The following is a 24,111-nucleotide window of genomic DNA, read 5'->3' on the forward strand; positions in this document are numbered from 1 at the left end:
ATGAAAAAAAATTATCTTTTTTTAGATATTTCAATAATATTTTTCATACAATATTCTTTTCAACTTGATATTTCATTTTCAACTGTTTAAGCTATAAGCATATACTATATTCCCTCAGAACATTTTAATTGTTACTCCAGTTCGCAGCCGATAAATGCAAAAAAAGTTGTTTTGAGCTTGATTTAAAATTCCTGTTTTGTTTACTCTATACTCGTAGTTGAAAGGAAATTAATAATATATTTTTAAAAGCTGTTAATAAAGTTTTCTATAATGGCTGATAATGTAACTGCTTCTAAATCAATAAAAGAGGAACCTGTATCTGATTCTGATGAACCGGTCATTTGTGATACCATCACCAGAGCTGCAAAACGCTCTAGAAATACTTATGAGGATGTTGATATTAAGACTGAAGCAAAATTAGATGATGCTTCTGTTCCAAAGATTGAATTGACAATCAAAACAACAAAAGAAGAAAAACTTCTTAAAGTACCTGAAGAATCCACAACAAACGAGGTATGAATGATTCTTTTGATTTTGTTAATAAGTATCAACATTGTAAATTATTTTTGTGAATAATTTATAGGTATAGTGTTACAAAAAAGTGACTGCACTGAATATTAATTGTGCTAATTCAACAAAGAAAATAATTCGTTTATAGATGTTGAAAGAGTCGTTAACGCAATTAAGAATGAATCAAAATAAGAAATTAATTGAAAGTTACAGTTCAAGTAAGGCACATGTTTTAAATATAGAATAAATTTAGTCTTTAAAAACCAGCATCTAGCTTTGCATAATCCAGACCAGGGATGGGCAAACTACGGCCCACGAGCCAACTGTGGCCCGCCGGAAGTTTTTATCCGGCCCGCGGATAGAATTTTAGTTTGCTGATCAGTGGCAAAATTAAAATTATTTCTGTTTTTCCTTTTTTAACAAAGTACTGATGACCTTTTTACTTTCTCTATTTTTGTTCTACAAAACATAAATTGATGGAAATAGTTACCACAGACAGCTTCAATTGGTAAGATGTTGAAAGCAGAAGTTCGTCATAGAATAGCTTTAGATTGGCTCTAACTAGCGTTTGTCTTTCTCGAGGAATCTAATATACGTAAATTGTACTTCACATTTGGCGGACTGCGCATTTTAAGAACCAACGAGCGGACAATCTAACAATCACCTGAAACAGTTGCTTCTAAATATGCCAAAGTTTTTCAAATCATTACCAAAAGCTAGTTTCCAAATTTAATACTTCATGCCCAGAAAATCAGCGCTATGTTTGCTTAATCTTATATGTGTGAACAAGCTATGAACCTTAGAAAAAATCATTTCAGAAGTGCATGCAACAGAAAAGCATTTAGCCTTGTTTCTTAAAATAAGCACATCTCACTTCGAACCTTAATATAAGGAACTTTTAAAAATAAAATTGCAATTTTATTCATCTCACTAAATATTTAGATGAAAACTTGTATATCGCTTTTTTTAAATTTTGAAAGTATTATTTGGTCTACCAAACATTGTTTTTTTCTAAATTTTTGGCCCTTGACCAAAAAAGTTTGCCCATCCCTGATCCAGACAATCTACCAATCTGTGTTAAAGCTAAAATGATGAATAAATCTTCAAAATTTAGGCACATAAATAGATACATAAATTTTTCTGACATAACTGATTACTATGCACAAGGAATCTTAATTGAAATACTACTTACTCTTTTATTTCTTTTAACAATAAACAGTTCAACTGTCGTTATAATAATCAAAAAATGTATTCAATACTAAATAAAATATCTCAGATTGTACTTTAACATGGGTTGTAGCATTTTTAAAAAGTGCTTAAAGGTGCTTATTTTCGTTTTTTAAGAGCCCTTAAAGGTTCTTTTTTTATTGGGTGTTTTTAAAAAGTGCTTAATTTTCCCTTTTCGAAAATGAGATTTATGAAAGGGAATGTCGATTTTCCCCACGTATTGTGTAAAAATGTGCTTTTCATATTTTTCTATTCAACGTTTTCAGAATTCATTCAACCACACTCAATTTCAGCATACCACCAGTCCATAGCGTATGATAGCGCCAATAATTTTACAGGTTAGGTAAAATACTTGCGAGTCCGCATGTGGGTCTAGTGAGCTGGGTTCGGTGAGATTCTTGCACTCTCATGTGCATCTCTGCTGCATTTTGCAAGATATTCTCAATTTCAAGCTTCATTTTCCACCCTCTGAAATCGAACCGAAAAATCTCTTGATCATTTTTTAATGACTAATATAATCAAGAAAAGAGTTCTTTGTCAAATTCTAGTTATTTTATCATGATCATGTAAAGTCTTTTAAAATTATTTTGCATTTTGTTAATGTACATAGTGCTTAAAATTATTATTGAGCGCTTAAAAGGTGCTTATTTTTTGTTGAAAGATTTGGCTACGCACCCTGTTTAAGGATTTAGTCCTCTAAGTTTTAGTTAGTTTTGTAACACATTCTTTATTACCTGATAATAAATTATTGTTGAAAAATAAATATAGCTGAGTTGGAGAATGGTGAGCATACCATTATTATTTATATTGTTTAAGACTATTTCGGTTTTAGTTACTTTTTAGCACTTTTTCATTTTGACTTGTTATTTTTGAATTAAATTTTGTTCTGAATTTTTGTTTAATTCTATTTTCATACTTTGAATGAATTAAAATTATTAAGTAACCAAATTATTATTATTTATTTTCTAGCTAAAAGAGAAAGTATCAGAAGAGTTTAATATTAGCACTGATCAGCTCTGTCTCATTTTCTCAGGAAAGGTTCTTAAAGAAGATGAAAGCTTAAAATCTCTAGGTAATCTTTTCAATTTGATTTTTTATTAAAAACAAAAATCTATAATAATTGTTTATTCCTACATCTTAAAATCTCATTAGTTTTAAATAACTTAATAGAGATTACTTAATCGACAAATTTAAGAATGATGAAACAGATATGCATTATGTTGTCAAAAAATTATTAGAATTTTTTTCCAACAATTATTGGGATACACATGGGTATGTTCAAAGTTTTTGGTCAGAGACTAAGGCAAAATATTTTTCATTATCAAGCTAAAAAACATCATAATTTAACTATTCGGTTGTTGGTATATTTATTATGAAACAATACATTAAGATAGTTTGATCTAAATAGCAGAATTATATATATATACATAACTTAACAGACATTCATTCCGCAGAACGGTTTTTTCTACGGAATGAATGTTATGGCAGGCATTATTTTGAATGGAATGTTGAAAGGTTTGTTGTTAGTATTGAATGTGAAAAGATTTAATATGATTAGGGAGTAAATTTTTCATTGCTCTGCATTTGCTAAACCGATGATTAAAGTTTGGTATGATTTCTAATTATTTTAAAGAAAGGAAATAAAATACATGCTTTTATAAGTGTGTAACTTCAATGTATTTTTTATGCCTGTTTAACATTGTCAAATAGTAGCTGTGTGTTTCTGCATTGCTATATTTTTATAAAACTTGCAACCTATATATTTATATATCAAAGCATGTTTAACATTGTAAAATAATAATTTGATATTTACTCAATATGTGATCTGTCTGTGTAATAGACATTCATGTTTTAAATATTTTAGTTTTAATGTTGTTCTTTAAGTGCAGCTATTCAGTGTACATTCGCCCGGTATACCCTTCAGTGATGGTTAAATTCCACTGCCCAATATGTATTTTTCACTTTCAAATTACGGTTTTCTTTGTTATTGCTAATTGCAATTTTTGGTGGCAATTGTAAAAGCCTACTTTCAGCTTTGGCAACAGTTTCGTGACAAGCGGCAACAGATCATTTTGGCATTTTTTAAAATCTTGTCAAGTTTGTAACATTCTGATTTTACCCATTCATTTTAGTTACTAGGTGGTTTTATAGGTTTGGTGTAAAACATTTTTACGGAATCATTTAAAAGTTTGATTGAATTTGATTGGTGTAAGTATGTATAGTGTTCTTAATACATCTACATCTCTGCGTTTTTATTTTTATTGAAATGCTTTTATAAAAATCTTTTTGCTAACTGATTTCTTTTATTAATAAAATTCCATGTTTTAAAAATCTTTGAAGAATAGCGATGTTAAAAAAATACATTTCTCACTTGTATAACGACAACAATGTAACTGACTTACATGTTAATAAATAGATATTATGAAAAATAATATTAAATTAAAACATGTGGTTTGTCACATTACTTTAATGCATGCATAAGTTTTAAGGAATATTATCAAACAAATAGTATTAATTGCCTAAACTTAATAAATATTGATAAATAAATTTTTCTTTCATCTTGGAGGAAATTTTATAATTAATTCGTTGTTTTTGTTTATAATTAGGAGTTCAAGAGGGGAATATCATCCATGTGGTGACTAAAGCTGCAAAAGTAAATATTGTTTGTTATTTTAGAAAAAAATTGTGTAAGTGTTATTGGAGTTTTCTTACATTATTTTTTAATTTTAGACTTCACCTAACATTGATGCCTCACCATTTGGTTTAAATGCTTTTGGTGGCTTGCCAGGCTTAGGCAATATAGGAATTGGTTCTCCTAATTTTTTGGAACTACAACAACAAATGCAAAAAGAAGTAGGCTATTATTTATGATATTGCTATATGATATGTATAATTAATAAACATCACTTCTACTGATATTATAATACAGATATTGCTCTCGTGTATTAAATTAGCACTATTACAGTTTATTACATTAATGGAGTATTTTATCCAGGAGGGTAGTGCTTACTAATCTTTTTTCATTCCTGTTGATAAATATTTTTTATTTGTGTATACTTCCTTTTAAATTGTCTTACTTATGTATCCAAAAAACAAAAAGTTTATGTTTCTTAAGGCCTGGTTTCTTAGGACAGGTCGGCGTTGCAAAACGTCAGTTTGAAGCGAACCCTAACCTCTGATTTGCCCATTTGTGAGTTTGACAGCATAGGTCATGGAACGCTCAGCTTGAACGACAACTGCCGTCCACATCAACTGCAGTTGGATTACCATGTGGCATTAACGACAGAAGCAATGGCGGACAACATCCAACAGCACCTTGAAATCAGCCAAGATTTTGATTTCGAGGAGAAATTAATCTCTGAAATTAAAAAGCGACCTAATTTGTATAGTGTCAGATCTAAATCTTACAAAGATTTAGTGCTTAAAAACAATTTGTGGTTACAGATTGAAAAAGAGACAGGAATTGCAGGTTAGTACAAGTTTACTATTATATACTTGCAAGCATATATTTATCTTTGTAGCAGTAAATATGTATTTCTATTATAAGAAGACCCCTTTTTTAAAATATATATTTCTTAAAAATTTTTTTAGTCAATGTATATATTATTGTATCTACATGAGATTGGGACCAGTCAGATTATGAATTAAACAGCAAACAGTTAGGGTTCATTGGTTACAGGGTTGGCAGGTTTTTGACATGTGACAGTTTTTGACAGTTAAAACCGTCATGTCAAAAACCTCACCGTCAAAAATCTCTAAAATGTCAAAAACCTATATTCATATGTGAAATTTAATTAATACATAAAATTTATAAATTTTTTATAAAGGATAGTGTTTCTAAATATGTTCTAGAAAAAATAAATTTTAAATTTTGAAGAAACACTTATATTTTGAATAATAACCAAAATCTTGTACTTTTGAAAGCTCACATCTTTTGTAATATTATGTATTCATTTTCATGTGTTATTGAAAATCTGCAGTGATATTATTAAGAAATTTATTTATAACCAAATTTAGTAGTATAGTATATATTATACTAAAAATTAGACATTTTTAAAGATAAACATTAGCAGTTTTGTACATTAGACATCTTTTAAAGAAAATTTTTTTTAATATTCTTTTAAATCTTCATTTTAACATAAGACAATACAAATTTAAGTGCTTTCTGTTAAATACACAGAGTAGTTAGTGTCGATTTACAGTATATTCAGCCTATTCATTTGCTATGCTGAAAATTTAGTTTATCCAAATACTTGTAAATTTCATTTTGCTGAATACTATATAGTTTTGTTGAATATCTAAATATTCAGCTGTTGAATAATTACTTCTTGCTTTCAAGATATGCATTATTTTGTATTCTTAATACAAGTGGGGGAAAAAATTAAGAGGTAAAAATTGTTTTAAAATGATAAGTGTAAAAATTATAAATAAATATAATAAACAATATGAATTATATTTATCATTATTCCCAAAATAACTACTTTTAAATTCAAATTAACATACTGGATAATAAAGATATTCGGTCTAACATTAATATTTTTTTTCATACACTTGTATCAAGTTTGTATTTATACAACATAACTTGTAAGTTCCTTATAAATATTAGTTATATGTTCCTTATATGTCAAAAATGCATATAAATTTTTAATTTTCTTAAGTATCAAAAAAAAAAATTTTTTTTTTCAAAATATAAGTATTTAAAAAAATTTTGTGCAAAATTTTTCTGCACATGCATTTGAATATAAATTTCTGAGATTTTAAATCTGTTATTTTACCTTAGTTTTAATTAAAACATATTTTAAAACCTGCTGATTACCTATAGTATAATTAAATTTCAATATAATGCATGGCAACTGTTGGTAGTTTTGAAGTTTATATATTTTCTTGGCAAACTTCAGTTTTTGACATTTTTGACGGGTTTTTGACGGTTTAAACCAGTATTATACCCTTGTCATGTCAAAAACCACTTTTTGACGTCAAAAACCCAACCCTGATTGGTTATTTACTTTAGTTTTTATATAAAAGGTCTAAAGAACTTAAATTAATAGTAAGAATAGGTAAAATTTTACTATGATAATTATAATCTAAATATTTGTATAAACAAATCATAAAACATTTTGGGGATATTTCTGTATCGTGATCTGTTGCGCCAACTATTATCACTAAAGTGCCAAATAGATTTTAAAAGTGCCATTTTTTTTTAGAAAAATATGTAGATGTTTGCCAGTGCTTTTCTAATTATACCTTTCGAGTTAGTCCTTTTCTGTGATATTTTTCTTAGTTTCTCGCGGGCCATTGCCTTGAAGCTGCCAAGATTATCCTGCCACAGATCAGGAGACAGAAATCTCCCCTTGTATTTATTTACTTTAGTTTTTATAAGAGGTCTAAAAAACTTTAATTAATAGTAAGGATAAATGAAATTTTACTATTATAATTATAATTTAAATATTTATAAAATAAAATAAAACATTTGGAACTATGTCATTGTAGTAAAAATTGTTTTATATTAATATTCGATACATAAGCATGGAACGGAGATGCATCATTTTTGACTGCTAAAAAGCTGTCTAAAAAGAAAAATTAATTTTGGACATCTTTTTTTAACGTAAAAAAATCCATATTCAATAATTGCATTAAGATTTCACTTTGCTGCTCTTATTTGCATCCTTAAAAATTAAATGAATGAGTTTAGAGCTTAGTTAAACTTTGTTACCCATTATAGTTTCTTCACTTTTTTTACGTATTATATTTTTGTAACCTATTATATTTTATTGTCTTTAGTTGATACGTTAAAGAAAAAGTGGAAAACAATTAGAGATTATTACACCAGAAATAAAAGGAAGCTTTCTGATGGTTCTGCCGTAAAACGAAAATCCATTGATATGCAAAGAATGGACTCTTTGAGATTTTTAGAAGGAACATACATATTGAAAAATGAGTAAGAATTTTTTATGAAAATGTTAGTTACACAAAATAACTTTTATGTAGTAAATAATCTCAGTGATTAGTGCTTTATTTTTCAAAAAAAATTTTTTTTGGAAATTACTTTTTAATGATGAAAAATATAGGTGACAGTCAGGATAAACCTGAAAATTTAGAATTTCAGTCAGTAGCTAATGATCAATACACTCTAAAAACTTAGCAACCACTTTTTTCTTAAACCTAATAGTTCTGTGACTGATATCGATACGCCCAAACCTAATAGTTCTGTGACTGATTTTCATACGCCCGCCCTTTTAATTTTAGAGCCAGTACATGCAAACTTTTTTTGCTTAATTAAATTATATTTAAAAGAAATCATATAAAAAAATAATCAACTGCTATAGAATAAATGTTAATTGAACGAAATTTTGAGCAGGGTCAGTTGACATTTGAACGAAAATTGTGTAGATTACCCTTGGGATGATAGTTTCAAGCAAGATATTACATTTACTTCTATCATTTGCACATGTTTTACAAATTTATGTTTTATTAAAAGATGGTTTAATTTCAGAACGCTCTCTAATGTCCAGGCATCAACTTCATCAGAAAACCAGTACGATATGGAACTGTTTGCCGAAGGCGATAATGAGAGTATCTGCTATGAAGATGATGATACACTACCAACAGACACAGATCAGAGTTTGGTGGTTATCGAAGAGGGAAATGATGTTCCTTTTGAAGAAACAAACCAACCCAATTCCTCCTCTAACAACCAATCTAGTACTAGGCAAAGGGTTAACCAAAAAGAGCGCTTCTGGCAGGAACTGCAAGCTTCAAGGAAGGAAAGAACAGAAATTTTAAAGTCCTTGCTAAAAGAGGAAGAAGATGAAATAGATCTTTTTTTTAAGTATATTGCCATGACTGTAAAGTCTTTTCCACAAGGACTGAAACTTGAGGCAAAGAGAAAAATTGCTAATATAATATTTGATCTTGAGGAAAAAAACATTAATAATTGATACTTTGTTACAATTATTATGCATAATATATATATATATGTACATATATATTAATAAATCTTTGATAATCTATAAAAAAAATATGAATACTGTATTTTATGTAAACCAAAACTTAAATCTTTTGTTGGCATTTCTGTTCTCTACAAATCAATGATATTAAAACAATCCTATCTGGTTCACACAATTCGATTTTTATCCAAATATTAAGTATAAAAGATTATTTTTACAATGTGATTAATAAATTCCTCTTTTAGTGTGTGATTAAGTTTGATTAGGGTGTAATGATGAAGAATTTTATTTAGAAATAATGATAAAACACGAATGTTCCTTTCGTTATTTCATTAAAGAAAATCAATTTAATCGAAAATGGACTGACCGTGTTGAGAGTAGTATTAAACTTTTAAATTATAATTTCCCATTAAATGTATATAAAATCACTTTAAGGAAAAATCAGTTTCAATTACACCCATTTAGTTTTCTGCTGATATAAATACAGGTCATATATATAGTTTTTTCAAAGAAGATTTGCAGTATGTTATAATTCTTTTAAAGTGAATCTTAATTTAATAATAAATATAATAATGTGTTGTTCATACTAATCAAGAAGATTGTGTAAAAATAAGTCAGAAATTTATAATACAATAAGGTGAAAATTGTGTACATTTAATTAAGAATTATATAATACAGTAGACACTTTTTTAAAAATAAAAAATTTTTAAATTAAGATTTATTTTGAAAAATATTGAAAATGCAGCAAATAGCAAGTGGGTATATTTTTTGCATAGAATAGCATAAATTGATTGCAGACGTTAAATTGATTATGTACAGTTTTTATAATTAATTTGCAGAACCATTCAATTATTTTTTTAAACGAAAATTGTAAAATTCCTATTATGTTCGCTTGACTTTCCTTGCTTACCATTTTAAGGAACCATCTTTACTACTGAAATATTTTGCAAAATTTTCTCTTGTGGGTTCAGCTTTAAAAGAAGCATGATTGTTGTTTGAAGCGGCGAGTTTCATTGAGTTCTTTTTGGGCAGCTGGAAACTTTTTTCTTTCCCCTGTTCCTTCGGCCAAGCTACATTTCTACGATGAAGCATATTGTGTAGGATACAACTTACTAAAATTAGCTTGTTTACCATAATAATTTTACATGCAATTGTCGTAAGAAAACTCGAAAATATTGACATGAAATACCGAAAGCATTTTCTGATGTCCTCCTTGCCCTGCAATGCCGATAATTGTAAGCCGATTTCTCTTCATCGCACAGGGCTGGAGATTCAGACTAGGGCTTCATCATATTGCCGGTTAAGCGAATGCCGCGTCACCTACGAACACATGCGAACTTAGAACTTTGGTATGTGGGAGACATTTCGGTTCAGGAAGTTTAATGACTCCTAACTCTACATTCTTCTTTAAATTAGAGTTTTGAAAGATAGTAATGTCATCTTTTTTACCATATGATCCCACATCTACTGAAATGAAACAATAATGAGCATCTACTAATGCCAGCAAAACAGTAGAAAAATAATCCTTGTAACAAAAATACACCCTGCCAGTTTTTTTCGGACACACAATCTTAATATGTTTTCCATCAATAGCACCACAGCAATTGGGATAATTCCACGATATAGAAAATTCTTTTTCACTACTCTTAAATATTTCTTCTGTTGGATGTGGCATATATAAGGGCATGGCGTTCTTTATTATGCTTTATAAAACTTCTTCAATAATATGGCTAATCCAGGAATGACCTCAGTAATAAACATTTTTACTTATTTTTAGCATAAAAAATCTACCAAATACAGAATTTAAAAGAAAATTATTTTAAAACAAAAATTTGAAAAAGGACAAATTGTACATGATTATATCATTTGAAATATGGAAGAGATTTCCATATTGTGATCTGTGGCTGAATAATCACCAAGTCTTTGCAACTTCCGGTAGCGGCCCGCAAGAAACTAAAATAAAGAAATCACAAAAAGGGACCAACATGAAAGGTATAACTCGAAGCCACCCCTGGGCAAACATCTACATATTTTTGTTTTAAAGCTTAAAATCTATTTGGCACCTTGGTGATTGCAGTTGGCGGGACAGATCAAAATATGGAAATATCCCTAAAATATGTTGTTTTTTTTTTCAATTTTTTGTGAAATTTAAATAAGAAATATTTTGCTTCATAAACTATTAAAGTGTTATTAAAACAGTAAGATTCATAAATGATATAAAATATTGTATAAGTAACAAGCTAATGATATTATGCATATTTTTTGCCATGAAATAATAACAAATAAATTAATTCTTACTTAAGTGTTAGACATAGTTTCTCTTCCTTTGAAATCGGTTGTCTTCGGTTATAGGCACAACTTGATATATCGCATTCAACAATGCCGTACAATTCTTTGAAAAGCTCTGGTGTAAGACAGAAGTACTGACAAAATTTTTCTTCATTGAAAAATAAATCTCTTAATCAGTATAGCATAAGTACCTTCAATAGCTCTATTTGGGAAGATTTCATAGACTTCTTCATTTTTAAAGAAGGCATTAAACATAACTTCTTCCTCCTCTTCGTCATTCAACAAAGCTATAATATGTTTTTTCTTGGACAAGGTCATTTTTTTGGTCAACAATAACACATAAAGTTATAGGATCGAGCTGCAAAATCAAATAAACATTTGTTTATGTCATTAGCGCATGCGCAATGCAAGATAATGTCTGCGTTGGAGCGACTGCTCACGCTGAGCTAACAAACCAGTATTTTGTTGGCGTCAGGGTAACATCAACTTAACACCGACGCCCAGAGAAAGCGCTTGTCCTAAGAAACCAGGCCTTTAGGCAAACAAATTTTTTAAGCAATCGTTGAAAATTAACAGGACTTTAATTTAGTATTACATTTTCAAGAAAAAAGTCATTATTATTATAACTTAGAATTAAACTATTTTGCTTTCTGATAAAAATGAATTTACATTGAAAAGAAACAATTAATTTCAAATATAATTTAATGGATCAATCCAAATTTATTGACTGTACAAAAAACTGTATATTAATTTATTTCATCAAAATGAGAAAATGTAATTTAAATCTTTAATCATGGAAGTGCTATAGAATAGTAAAAGAATGATGTTGCCATAAAATAAAGAATATCTACTTTTTTAAAACGTTGCTCAAAATTGGGACTTCAAACTTAATCTTGGAAAAAATAAGTCTTACCGAGTTTCAAAATGTGGGTGCAGATGTTTTCACATGGTTCCAGGATGTTCCCACTTATGTTCCTGTCATTAGCGGCCCCATTCGAGAAGAAACCGTAGAGTTCATTTCACAAATTCATTTATTTATATTCTCATTACTTATAACCTTACGATTCTGAATGTACCCAACTTCAAGTTAGTATTACTATTTAATCTCTATCATTCAAATTTCAATGTGACAAAATTTTTATTAATTCTAATTATTAAAATTTGTACTATTGATGTAACAGATTTTTGTTATTGCAAAGTGATTTCTCTAATTTTTAAAATTCTTTATTATGGAATTCAATATCATGTTCAATATTAGGTTACGCCAATTTCAATTTAAAGAAAGTTTGATATGGAATTAGAAAAGATGAAAATTGTTTTAAAAGTTCTGGTTTAAATCTAATATAAATATCATATTTCATATTTTTTTCAGCTTTTGCAAAATCCTGATCTATTGCAGCAAGTGATGAATAATCCATTTGTACAATCAATGTTGGAAAACCCTGAATATATGCAACAAATGATTCTGAGTAATTCTCAAATGAAGGACATGTTAGAGGTATAAAATCAAATTTAAAATTAATTCCTGAGTCATAATATTTATGTTTCTTTGCTGTTTCGTTAATATTTTCGATTATGTTACGGTTTTGTTATATTTTTATTTGTACTGTTACCTTTCTAATTAAATTTCCATTTACCCTGTGATCGATAACGCGAACTCAGTAACAGTGTCACCCAGTTTCAAAATAAAATTGAGAAATATATTCAAAACAGTTATCATTTACAAAAATTTACTGAAACCTAAATTCTGTATATATAACAAGCTCAATCAATTTCCAAATGCTAAACAACCAGCTAATTTATACAAAGTAAAATCAACACTTCTTACAATTTACTAAAAGCAATTCTGTAATACCAGTAAAACTATAAAAAGTACAATATACACTTCTCTTAAAATTGATTAAAAACCAAAATTAAAAGTAAAATATCAGTTTAAAATCAGCCTTCCAAAATTGAACTTAAAGTTTTTGATATTAAAGTTAATTGTAAATCCAAGTTAAAAAACAAACTTCTTGCGACCTTCACCGGTGCTGCTTCTGAATTCCACGGGGCAAGTTAATTACTCAGACTCGGATAGATAGTATTCAGATACTTGGATAGATCGGATGTACTCAGATAGATTGTATTTGAGGACCTGCTTGTTTCCGGGAGTGGGAAGAACTCTGTACCATAAAAGAACCTGACTCCGCAGCTCCGGTCCAACTCCTCTCACTAGTAAACTCATCAATGAAAGATTCTGGGTCTGGCTCCACCACACATCGGCTCTGGCTAAAGCAATCTCCTGTCGTCTCTGGCTTAGTTAATCCAGCAGAGGCTCCGTCATACTTCCACCTGTCTCGGTTCCGCTCCACCACCTTTTTTAAACTTGTGCGGGCAATGCGGAAGAATCCTTCTCCGACCTCTTTACTCCCATGTGGAGCAGCACAGCACCGGCGAACGTCACAACAAAACAAAAAAATAAGTTTAAGCAAAAAACAGACAAATTAAATACTTTGAAAAGTGATTAAAACTACAACAAACAACAAATTTCTATTGCATATTGTATCACTGATAATACCCATAAGTGCTTCGAATATGGCAATATCACCAATATTATACAAAGCTGTAATTATCGAATGCAATATTATTGTAAATGTTGCTGCATTTTATTGGGGTAAAAGAAAAATGTTGATACCAATGTAAAAATTAAATTAATTAGTTAAGTATTGGGACATATTTTTAACAATGCATCATAATATTAAAATTTGTACTTTAACAACTTGAAAAAGCAGTTGCCAACACGTGGTCTTTATAATCAATAAGTAGAAGATAATAGTTTGGTTGAAAACAGCAATTTGTTGTCCCAAATGTACAGAAATTATATATTTGAGTATTTGCATTCAAGACTTAGACCAGTTAAGTCTCAAATTCTGGGTCTCCATATTAAGGGAAGAAAGTTTTTAAAAGTAAACCTTCTTCTGTCTATGCTTAAAAATGCTACATAAAAATGGTTTACAAGCTTAAGTCCATTTTAATTACCAATTAATTGTGTCAAGGAAATGTAAAGACTGTTTTTAATTATTTTACATAAATACTCATTTATTTAGTTGTGCTTTTGTTTTGTTCTCTTCCAGCACCTTTAAATAAAAATTATTAGTTTCTTTTTTGCTTTAAAATGTATTGTTTACTCTTTTACAGGGTTGCCACTCTACATGGAGAACAGGGAAAACCTGGAAAATACAGGGAATTTAAAAATCACCTAAAATAACAGGGAAAATGCAGGAAATTTTGATTTTTTCCTTGCAAACTGGGAAAATACAGGGAATTTTGTTTCTTATTTTTGTCTTTTAAAAAATGGTACACACTCAAAGCGTAATCTATGGGATATTTAGCCATGATATTTCAGCTATACTAAACTATTTCACTTACTATAACATTATTTAAATATGTTCAGCTGTTTTCCCACCAATTAAAACTAATAAATATAGTTAGCCCTATATAGCTCACAAAAGAGCACAGTAATTGTTGTTTCCTTTTAATATATTGTGTATAATAGTACAGGGAAAACACAGGGAATTTTTTTTCCAGATTTGAGTGGCAACCCTGTTTTAGATCAGTGTATTCTTTTAACTTAAAAAAGTTCACAATTAACAGAAGTTATGATAGTTAAATTTTGTTACATCCTTAAAATCCTTACAAAATCCATATAATTAAAATTAATTAGCTCGCATAAATAATAATAACAAATAAATGCACAGTTTGATTTTGACAATGTTGCTAATTTGATTTATTATCTGTCAAAGGTGTCATTAAAATAATTAATATATACATATGTTATACTAAGCATTTTAATACCAAATTTTTCTCTTGGTTGAACAATATGAGTTTATAATATTGTCTTGATTTTTGTTGATATGATTTTCTCGAAATTCTATTTATATAAAATGACAAACCACCTGGTCGCCAGTGGCAACTAGCTAATTGTAAAAAGACCATTTATTGCATCAAACTTTTTTAGAAGCAATATTTAAATGAAATATATACCATTTGTGATAGTGTTTTGAACTAAGTTGAAAATTAGTTTAATTATCTAAAATATCCTTTGAATGAATTAATTTTGTATATCATTAAATTTATTAACAGCTTATATTAAAATTCATTAGTTAAAATTATTTTTATTTTCTTATAATATTACTGTCGCATATGCTTTTTTTTATTAAAAAAAAGTATTCATTTTAACAGATATCTAAATCCTCATTTAATTTAATGATATTATATTCATTTATCTGTGTTGTTTTAATTTAACTTTAATAATCAATGAATATACATATTTTACAGACAAACCCTGACTTAAGTTATATGTTAAGCAATCCAGATGTTCTTCGCAATACTCTAGAAATAGCTAGGAGTCCTGGTATGCTTCAAGAATTAGTGAGATCTAGAGAAGTAAGTACTTAAGTACTGTGATTATTTAAGTACTTAGTTCTTTATTATTTTGCATACATATATCTGATTTAATTATTTTTAAAGGTGCCTGTCTTTTTTCGGAACAGGCACTCAAGATATTTTCTGCAGCTTTCAAGGGCTATAATAATTTTTAATTTTTATTGCAATTGTTAATAACTTACCAAATTCCTAATTTATGAGAACTTATGAATTTGTCTTAAATAAAATTCTGAGCGCAGAAAAGTATTGCAATTACAGTAAAATGTTGAAACTAAAAAAATTGCCCCCTTAAGATTGGGAATAGGGCAACTCATCTAATCTTATTGTTCTAATTGAAAATATAATGCTGCAAAATGTTTCATTTAAATTCATTTTCTGGTTAAATAAAAAAAATAGGAACTAAATTAATATTTAAAATTTAATACATTCCTAATGATTAAAATGTAATGTAAAGTAAATCATTATACAATATATATTGAGTAACATAATTATTATACTACATATTATGTTAAACTATCAAGGAAAAAAGATCTAATAAAAGTTTAATATATCTAACAGATGGGCTTGATCCTCAGGCCGGGCAAGGTAGACTCAGCCTTTCATCCCTTCAGTGGGTCGATAAATGAGTAACAAGTATGCTTGGGAACTAAACACTGGGGGTTTCGCGTTCAGCTGACCACCTAACCGGAACATCTACTCCTGTCCAGAGCCTAAGGTGAAGAAAACTGAGATGGGCACAGTAGGCCTTGGCCCTCTATGGGCTGTCGTGCTGCTGAATTTAGTTTGTATCCAACAGAAGTTAGTTAGTGATATTATGATAAGTATGCCAAAGATTGTGGCGAATCTTGTGTGACATTTGGCATAAATGTATTATTACAATGCATACTACAATGATTAAGGAATTTACAACAGTACAATCACTCATAAGTCAAAAGTCATAAAGAAATGTTTGGCTTGGAACTACTTTTTTATTCTATCATTATTTACATAAAAATTTATCCCTTCTCTATTTTTAATATATTGCCCATAAAGAAAAAACTTCCTTTATGGTGCTACAGCTCATTGTGGACCTTGGCTTGCGGAATAATGTTATTCCAGACCTTCTTATTCATAACCTTTGATTTTTAGTAGATAATTTTCAATTTTTTTTCTTTCTATTTTACTTGAGTTTATAGGTTTCCAAATTAAAAAAATTTTTCATCTCCACATTTTCATTCCTTCTTTCTACATAGCCATTTTCCCTTCTAAATGAAAATGCCTTTTAGGCGAGCTTTTTATTGAGGTTAGCAGAATAATCATAGTTGTATCATGATTAAATTGCATTACAGTGGAAAGTCGCGTATCCGGAATCGGCGGGACTTCCCGAAGTCCGTATATTTGATTTTTCCGTATAATTGACCTCAAAGGTAAACAAAGCTTAAAATGATCTGAATCTAAGAAGCAGAAAATAAATAAGCATTATTTTTCGGGGAATAATGTTTTAGTATTAGAATGATATCTAATCAATCATTAACAAAATATTAGAAAAAAAATAATTATTGCTATTCTAAAAATAAATATAGAAAACGAAAAAGATTCACAGTTATGAAAATATTAATTGCTCTCTCCGCCATTTTGAACTAGAACGATTCAAGCAAGAAGGGGAAATTCCCGTCATTCAATAAGGTGGGTAGGTGGAGAAGAAAAATTCATTTCCTCCTTACTTGTCATTCAAGTTGAGGGCGGGGTAGTGACAAATTCTTATTTTCTCTCCCATCATTGGCTATCAAGAAAGCATAAAGGCGTGGCATGCTGATTGGGTTCTCCTTATTTTTTCTTGTGTGACTAAAGGGGATTCCCCCTCCACTTTAACATTTGCTGTGTTTACCCTTTTTCACAGTATTTCTTCTTCCCCTGACACTCAAATAAAAAGGTTCCAGGATATGCCTCTTTTACTAGCCAGCTGCATAGGAAAGAAGGGGGAGGGAGGGGACTCAGTTGTGCTCTTTTGAAAACAAATCTCCCCCCCCCCTTTCATGCATTCCAGAGGAGGAGCATCATGGTCTAAGTAGATCTTCTGTTCTCTTCTGTTGATTTATGTGTCCAATGCATGGATCTCTAGAAGCTGAGAAGGGAAAAAACCTGTCAAGACTTCGTTTTTTTTTTTTTTTTTTTAAAGGAGAGGGGAAGATGAAGAAATGTTTGTTTATTTTGATTGTTAAAAAGTGTCCGGGAAATCGACCCTTCCGGAAAAGGGATGTCCGGATATGGGACGTTACACTGTATTTTGTTTCAATTATGTTTTGATGCTTATTCTGTTTGACTGTTTTGATGGGAAATGAAAAAAAGATTACACATTTTTAAGTGTGTTGTGTGTGTGTTTGTTGAATTTTTTTATTCATAACTTGTGACTTTCATTTCATAAAATATATTTTATATTATTTTATTGCCATTGCCCGAATTTTTATTACCAAACACGCCAACCGAATTTTCAGTTTACTGCTACCAATGTTCAACTCTGTATTTTTGTTATTTTGACTCCAATTCAGAAGACAAAGAAACTCCTGGATCAAGTATCGGGAGAAATTTGCCTTTGTGGAGGACTTTTTTATGGAACTAACCCGCATTTGTGTTACATCATGAGAAAAACATCCCACGGTGAGCCTGACAACATGAGGGCTGTAACCCTTGATCCAACTACCACTGAGGATATTTTAAGTCAGCACTGCGGATGGTGCGAGGAGGCGGAATTCCAATCACCCAGCCATCGCTGGGATTCGAACCCAGCTTACCTCATTAGGAGGCGAGAACTCTATCCCCTGAACCACCACAGCTCCATAAAATATATTGTCAATTATTTTAATTAAACTCTTTCAGTGTTTTCACTACAGCGCGAGAATCTCGCCTATTTTTTTTCTTTTCTCGCAATAAAAAACGATTAATGCGAGAAGCTCGCGCGCTCTATTAATCAATTTCAAAATGCACGAATTTTGGAAAAAATTTCGTCTTTTGCCATTTTGAATAAAATCCGTTACATGTTCTTCCTTGATCTTTCATTATTTTGAACATCGGTCCTTGTTATCTAAATTCCCTATTTATCAGTATTGTTCAGAGCCGGTGCGAACAGCAGAGCACCCCCCCCCCCCCTGAACCACGGAACTCCTTTCAAAACACATTTCTCTGCAACCATGTTGTTCACCGTAGGTAAGGTTTCTTCATGTAAGACGTTTACATTTTTTGTGCATGAATGTAAAATGGACAAATACCTTAAGACGACATCTTCTACTCCATAACGGACAAATGAAACAAATGTCGGTAGAAACGATCAAAACGAAACAAATACGGATATTTTTCAGCCAAATAAATATAATAGCCGATGAAAAAGTAGATATAGAACATGTTCCATCTGATGATGCAGCAAAAATATTAAATTAGAAGATGTGAAAAATTTATTATAATTAAAGAAATAATTTTTTTCCAAGTCTATTCGTGTTTTTTTAATTTTTAGAAATCTCACTTAACTTTTTGAAATCTCATCCTGTTTTTGAGAAAGGGTGAGAAATTCTCTCCCATTTTTTTTCTGTAATGATTACACTGTCTTTGATTGAAAGATAAAAAAATGTTCTGAAGATACTGGAATAAGGAATATAAGCCTAACAAATAACAGATCATGCCTTAAGGAAAAAAAAATCTTCTTTAAAAGATAAATTTTTCAAAACAATGATCCATTCTAGATGACCTTTTGTTAGAAAGGGAATATTTATTAAAAAAAATAATTATAAATTTGTATTAAGAAAACTAAAAACAAACAAAAAAAGTGGATTTCAGGGGAGGACCCTTATAGAAGGTTATCTTTGTAATAGTGTTTATTTCATTCCGTTTGCAGATTGCAAGTGTATTGTGAAATTCAATTACTCATATATTCATTTGTCATTTGATTTCTTTGTGATAAAACTATTCTGAGCTTTATTATGCAATTTATAAATTCATTCAGGTCTTCTTGTACTTAAAATGTTTAAGTGGCACGGAACATTTTAGAAAAGCATTACTCATTTAATTTTTCTTTCTTAATTTTTAATTTCATTTTAAGACTTTTATTTTCACATTAAGATTTTATTCCAAATGTGTATAATTAAGGAATTAAAGCTTGTATATCATTATTTTTTTAAATTCATTTTATTAATATTTATTTTATTTGAAAATAAATCATATGGCATTAAATTTCAGGGGGAAACAAATGTGTCTTCAAATCAACCTTCTCAAGAAAATACCTCTAATGGTATGCAAATGCAATTTTATTACTTGAAATAAAAAATATTCTGAACTGAAATTTTAAAATGCGTATTAAGGAGAAAAAATCAAAAGGTATCAAGGTGCTTTTACGAAAATTTAGAAAGAGTTCTAGTTCTTCCACATTTTTATTGCCTCATGCCTCTATTAGATTTTTTTAAAAAAAAAAAATTTAAATAAATTTAATATATATATTGTTTAAACTTACATTAACTAATGAGAATTGCAATTAAAGCTTTATATAAATTGGAATTTATCACTATGTTTTGATAAACTTATTAAATGCTGTATATTTAGTTAATACTTCAAGGAACCACTCATAATTATTTTGTGTTCGTATAATTTAGAATTTTATGGTTCCAGAAAAATGGATCACTATTAATTTTAAGCTCTGCTCATAATTAAAAACAAAATATCTGTATAAAATTTTATAAATAAGTAATAAAATATAATATATGAAATTTTCAAATGTTAGAATGTCTGCAAATTTAGTTAATGAAAACTTATTATATTGTTTGCATTTGGATTATATCAGTTTCTTAACAGGGGAAGAATTAGTGTTCTTCTTTGTGTAAACTAAATTTATTTTATTAAATTTTTCGTAAAAACTAAATTTTATATTCTTATAATATCCATTTTTCATCAAATTAATAGAGAAGGTAATTTAAATTATAGTAATAATTTTAGGGTGTTGTTATTACTACTTTCTAATAGATTTATATGAAATTTAATTAAAAGTCAGAATTACTGATGACAATATATTATTTTTATTTTTTTCATCTAATTTCATAGAAAAATCATCTGAAGCAGCTAGTGCTAGCAAACCTGAATCTACAAACTCACCAAACCAAGAAGCCTCTTCAGCTATGAATGCTTTTACATCAGCCGGTTTACAGTCAATTATGCAGCAATTATCGCAAAATCCACACCTTGTTCAAGAAATGTTTAATGCTCCTTACATGAATTCCATGATGGAAGCATTAGCAGCGAATCCAGAGCAAGCTAGCCAAGTTAGTAAATTATATATATATTTTTTTATAATCAAATACGACTAACATGTCAGAGAATGGATAGATTTTATTATATTTTCCAAACATTATATTAAACATTCTGTATTAAAATTATATAAATTATGCAATCAAAACAACTATTCAGGGTTTTTAATTTACCTGATAAAAAATATTTTCTCCTGATTTTTAGCTTTCGGTTCTGATATTTTTGATTTTTGTGTGTGTTCAGAATATATCATTTTTTTAAGAGTACAAATGCAGATTTTTAAAAATTAGACTTGAAGAATCAAAAAGTTAGGATTTTTGTCCCAACATCTTTTTATTTTAATTAATAATAGTTGAAATAACATCGGCAGTTCTAATTTTCACCAGAACTTATTTACCTACATCGTTCAGACAAATAGCCTTACCTGCAAGAATTTTCCATTTGGGGAATTGTTTTAAACCTTTCTGGAAATTCAGTCATTCTGTGAAAAAGAAACTCATTTAATAATTTCATATTACTTTTTTATGATAATGACTACAAGGGTCATATACTTATTATGCAGATTCATTTGCATAATGCAGTATTATGCAAATGCAGTAAAAAATTATATAGAGTAGGCTTTTGAAGTTTTACAATTATTGGTTCATCTCTTTCATCTAATTTCAAAATTAATTCCAATCAACATTTAATATATTATTAAAGAAATCTTGAACTCTATTACTAATTTTAATTATTTATTGCGCTAATTTTGCTGCTTTAATATTAAATTTAAATTAATTCGAAATTTTTTATTTGCTTTTCTCATAGGGACTTTAAAACTATGTATGAATACATGGACCTATATAAATTTAGAGTTAACTAAAATAAGTTATTTGTTCAAAATTATTATAATGTATCATTTATGTTAATGTCCCTTATGATGTATTTTTTCTGTCTGCTTTTGAATGTATGCAAAGAAATGCTTATATAGAATATTTAAATTCTATCAATTTTATTTTTGAACGAAATACCATATCTTCATACAATTGATTCACAATATATTTTTTAATTTTTGATCTGTTTGCTTTTTAAGGACTTGAAATCTAATTGGGAAACATTAATTTTAAAAATGTAAGAATTGCTTTGCAAATATTTCTTCTCTTATTTTATTTATTTGTGACTAAATTCATTGCTTCAGCTCTGAGGTTTAGAGGTCATATAATGAGAAAAAACTGCTATATATTAACCCTCTGGCAGCATTGCAAAGCAGCCTATTTAAAAGAATATTCTTTTATTTGATTGCAAAAGAATGCAGGTCAAATTTTTAAAGTTTATTTTCACTTTTTTAGTGAAAAATATTGCTTAAAAACAATGCAGTTAACCATAGATATCTCACATGCTTTATGAATACTTAAATTAGCTAAACTTACACTTATAATAATACTTAATTTAGTAATAACTCCTAAATTAGCTTAAATTTCTTATCTTAGCTAATTTAATGCTGTTAACTTAGCTAATAATATAAGGAAAAATTTTTATAATCTTCTCGTGCCCTGTTTTATATAATCTATGTATCTTAATATTAAAGAAGGTAAACTGTGTTAAGAAATAAAATTTTAGAGAGCTTTATATTAAAATTTTAAACGAATCTATAGTTCTATCTTTTTTTGTTCACTTTATGCTGGTTATTCACTGCGTAATATTAGATGTTTAAAATTTTATTAGATGTTTTGAAATAATCAAGTATGACTAAATTTAATATCCATTAGTGTCTGTTTCTGAAAGTTTTCTTGGTATTTCTTACAATTTTTGTTAAAAAGATTGCTTTATTTTAACATAAAGTATCAATAATTATTTATTTATTGTACAAAATTCAGTTTTTTTATAACAAGAATGAAGGTTTAGTACAGTTGAGAGGAATTTTATTTATTGGGTGGCTAGTAATAAAATTATAAATGTATTTTTAAGACTATGTTTTTTTTTTTTTTTTTTTTTTTTTTTTTTTTTTTTAATAAGGATGTTCTTTAATTTTTATCTTAGGTTTTGGTAAATAACCCAATATTTGGAAATAACCCAACGGTTCAGCAACAGATGAAAAATTCATTACCAGTATTAATCAAGCAAGTTAGTATATTTTATTTTAACCATTCTTAAAATTTACTTCTCAATTTTTGTAGGTTATTTAAAATGCACTCGTGCAAAAAATGTTCTTTAATATTTAAATTAGTTATTTTTAAAGTAATTTTATTTATGTTTTAAGTAACTCTCTCACTAAAGTCACTTCTTCATTTAATATTAATGATTTGTGACAAAATTTTTAGAACTACGACTCTTTCTTGAAAAACATAATATGACACTTATTTTTATAAATATGATTAGATGCAGAATCCAGACATGCAGAAGTTTCTGACAAATCCTCAAGCTTTGAATGCTATGATGAATATCCATCAGGGAATAGATCAGCTGCAACAAATTGCCCCAAATGCTTTTAACATGTAATTAAACTATTCTTTTGATTGTCTTGCTTGCATAAATATAAAATGTGCATCATTATATGTAACTATTACTTTAGTATTTGTTTATTTTTTTATTTATTTATTATACTATTTATTAATTTTATTATTTGTTCATTTATGTATTTATTTTGTTCACTTAATTTCTTTTAACTATGCAATCTTTACTGTTCAGTTTTCAAGTAACAATGTATGAAAAACATTTGATTGACCTAGTGAGTGACATTAAGTTAAAAACCTGTAATGTGACTATTTGAATTAATTGTAAAAGAATATTTTTTTAAAGATGTATTTAAAAAGTTTGAAAGCTGCCAGGCATGATCTTGATGAAGGAAATTTGTCTATTTATGAAATATGATTTCTGAATTTTTTACCACAAGTGAAAGGTTTAAAAAACTTTGTATATTTACAATCTAACTTCTCATTCTCTGTAAAGTTCTTATCCTCAAGCTGACAAAGTATCACAAGTGAAAGGTTTTAAAACTTTTTATTTGGGAATTGATTTGTCCATTCATTGAAAAGTTCTTATCCTCAGACTAATTTAAGTTTTTAATATGTATGTATATATATATATATAGTAGGTTTCTTGGCATTGGAGGGGGAAAAATTGGTACTGCATTCATACTGGTGAATATCCCTCAGCATATATCAATAAATCTTAAATTGTCCAGAAGTTTTTTTTATATTTATAATTACTTGGATCAACCCTAATTATATTATGAGACGATTATATTTACGTAGGCGAATGTGTCTGCTTCTACTCTATTGCATGAAACTGCAATTAATATTTCCTTTGAGTTTATTTAGGACTTGTACGTTTTATTTGTAAATAGTTATGTTTTTATGTACCCAATTTTCCTTAGTTTTTTCTAGCCAATATCACATTTCCAATTTGTTAAGATTGTTTTAAAAATACTACCTATTTATACCATTTGTTTTAAAATGCCTTTTACTGA

At 28.5% G+C, this 24,111-nt stretch overlaps 1 protein-coding gene across 2 annotated transcripts in view; it reads left to right on the plus strand.

Annotated features, from left to right (window-relative positions):
* The first annotated feature begins 103 nt into the window (after positions 1 to 103).
* LOC107448826 (ubiquilin-1) overlaps positions 104 to 24,111 on the plus strand; it is a 29,662-nt gene continuing 5,654 nt past the window's right edge. The window contains exons 1-10 of one of the 2 annotated variants that reach the window (XM_016064176.4): positions 117 to 513; positions 2,707 to 2,809; positions 4,344 to 4,390; positions 4,468 to 4,590; positions 12,346 to 12,471; positions 15,291 to 15,398; positions 19,605 to 19,656; positions 20,460 to 20,677; positions 22,683 to 22,766; positions 23,022 to 23,137. In XM_016064176.4, coding sequence (XP_015919662.2) covers positions 271 to 513; positions 2,707 to 2,809; positions 4,344 to 4,390; positions 4,468 to 4,590; positions 12,346 to 12,471; positions 15,291 to 15,398; positions 19,605 to 19,656; positions 20,460 to 20,677; positions 22,683 to 22,766; positions 23,022 to 23,137 — 1,220 coding nt within the window. In that variant the 5' untranslated portion in view covers positions 117 to 270. Of the gene's footprint in view, positions 514 to 2,706; positions 2,810 to 4,343; positions 4,391 to 4,467; positions 4,591 to 4,866; positions 5,207 to 7,518; positions 7,676 to 8,230; positions 8,757 to 12,345; positions 12,472 to 15,290; positions 15,399 to 19,604; positions 19,657 to 20,459; positions 20,678 to 22,682; positions 22,767 to 23,021; positions 23,138 to 24,111 lie in introns of those variants that run through there. The other variant, XM_016064177.4, reaches the window with a different exon arrangement.

Source organism: Parasteatoda tepidariorum, chromosome 2 (assembly GCF_982258835.1).
Source record: "Parasteatoda tepidariorum strain Cologne lab strain chromosome 2, Ptep-v5.0, whole genome shotgun sequence".
NCBI lineage: Eukaryota > Metazoa > Arthropoda > Arachnida > Araneae > Theridiidae > Parasteatoda > Parasteatoda tepidariorum.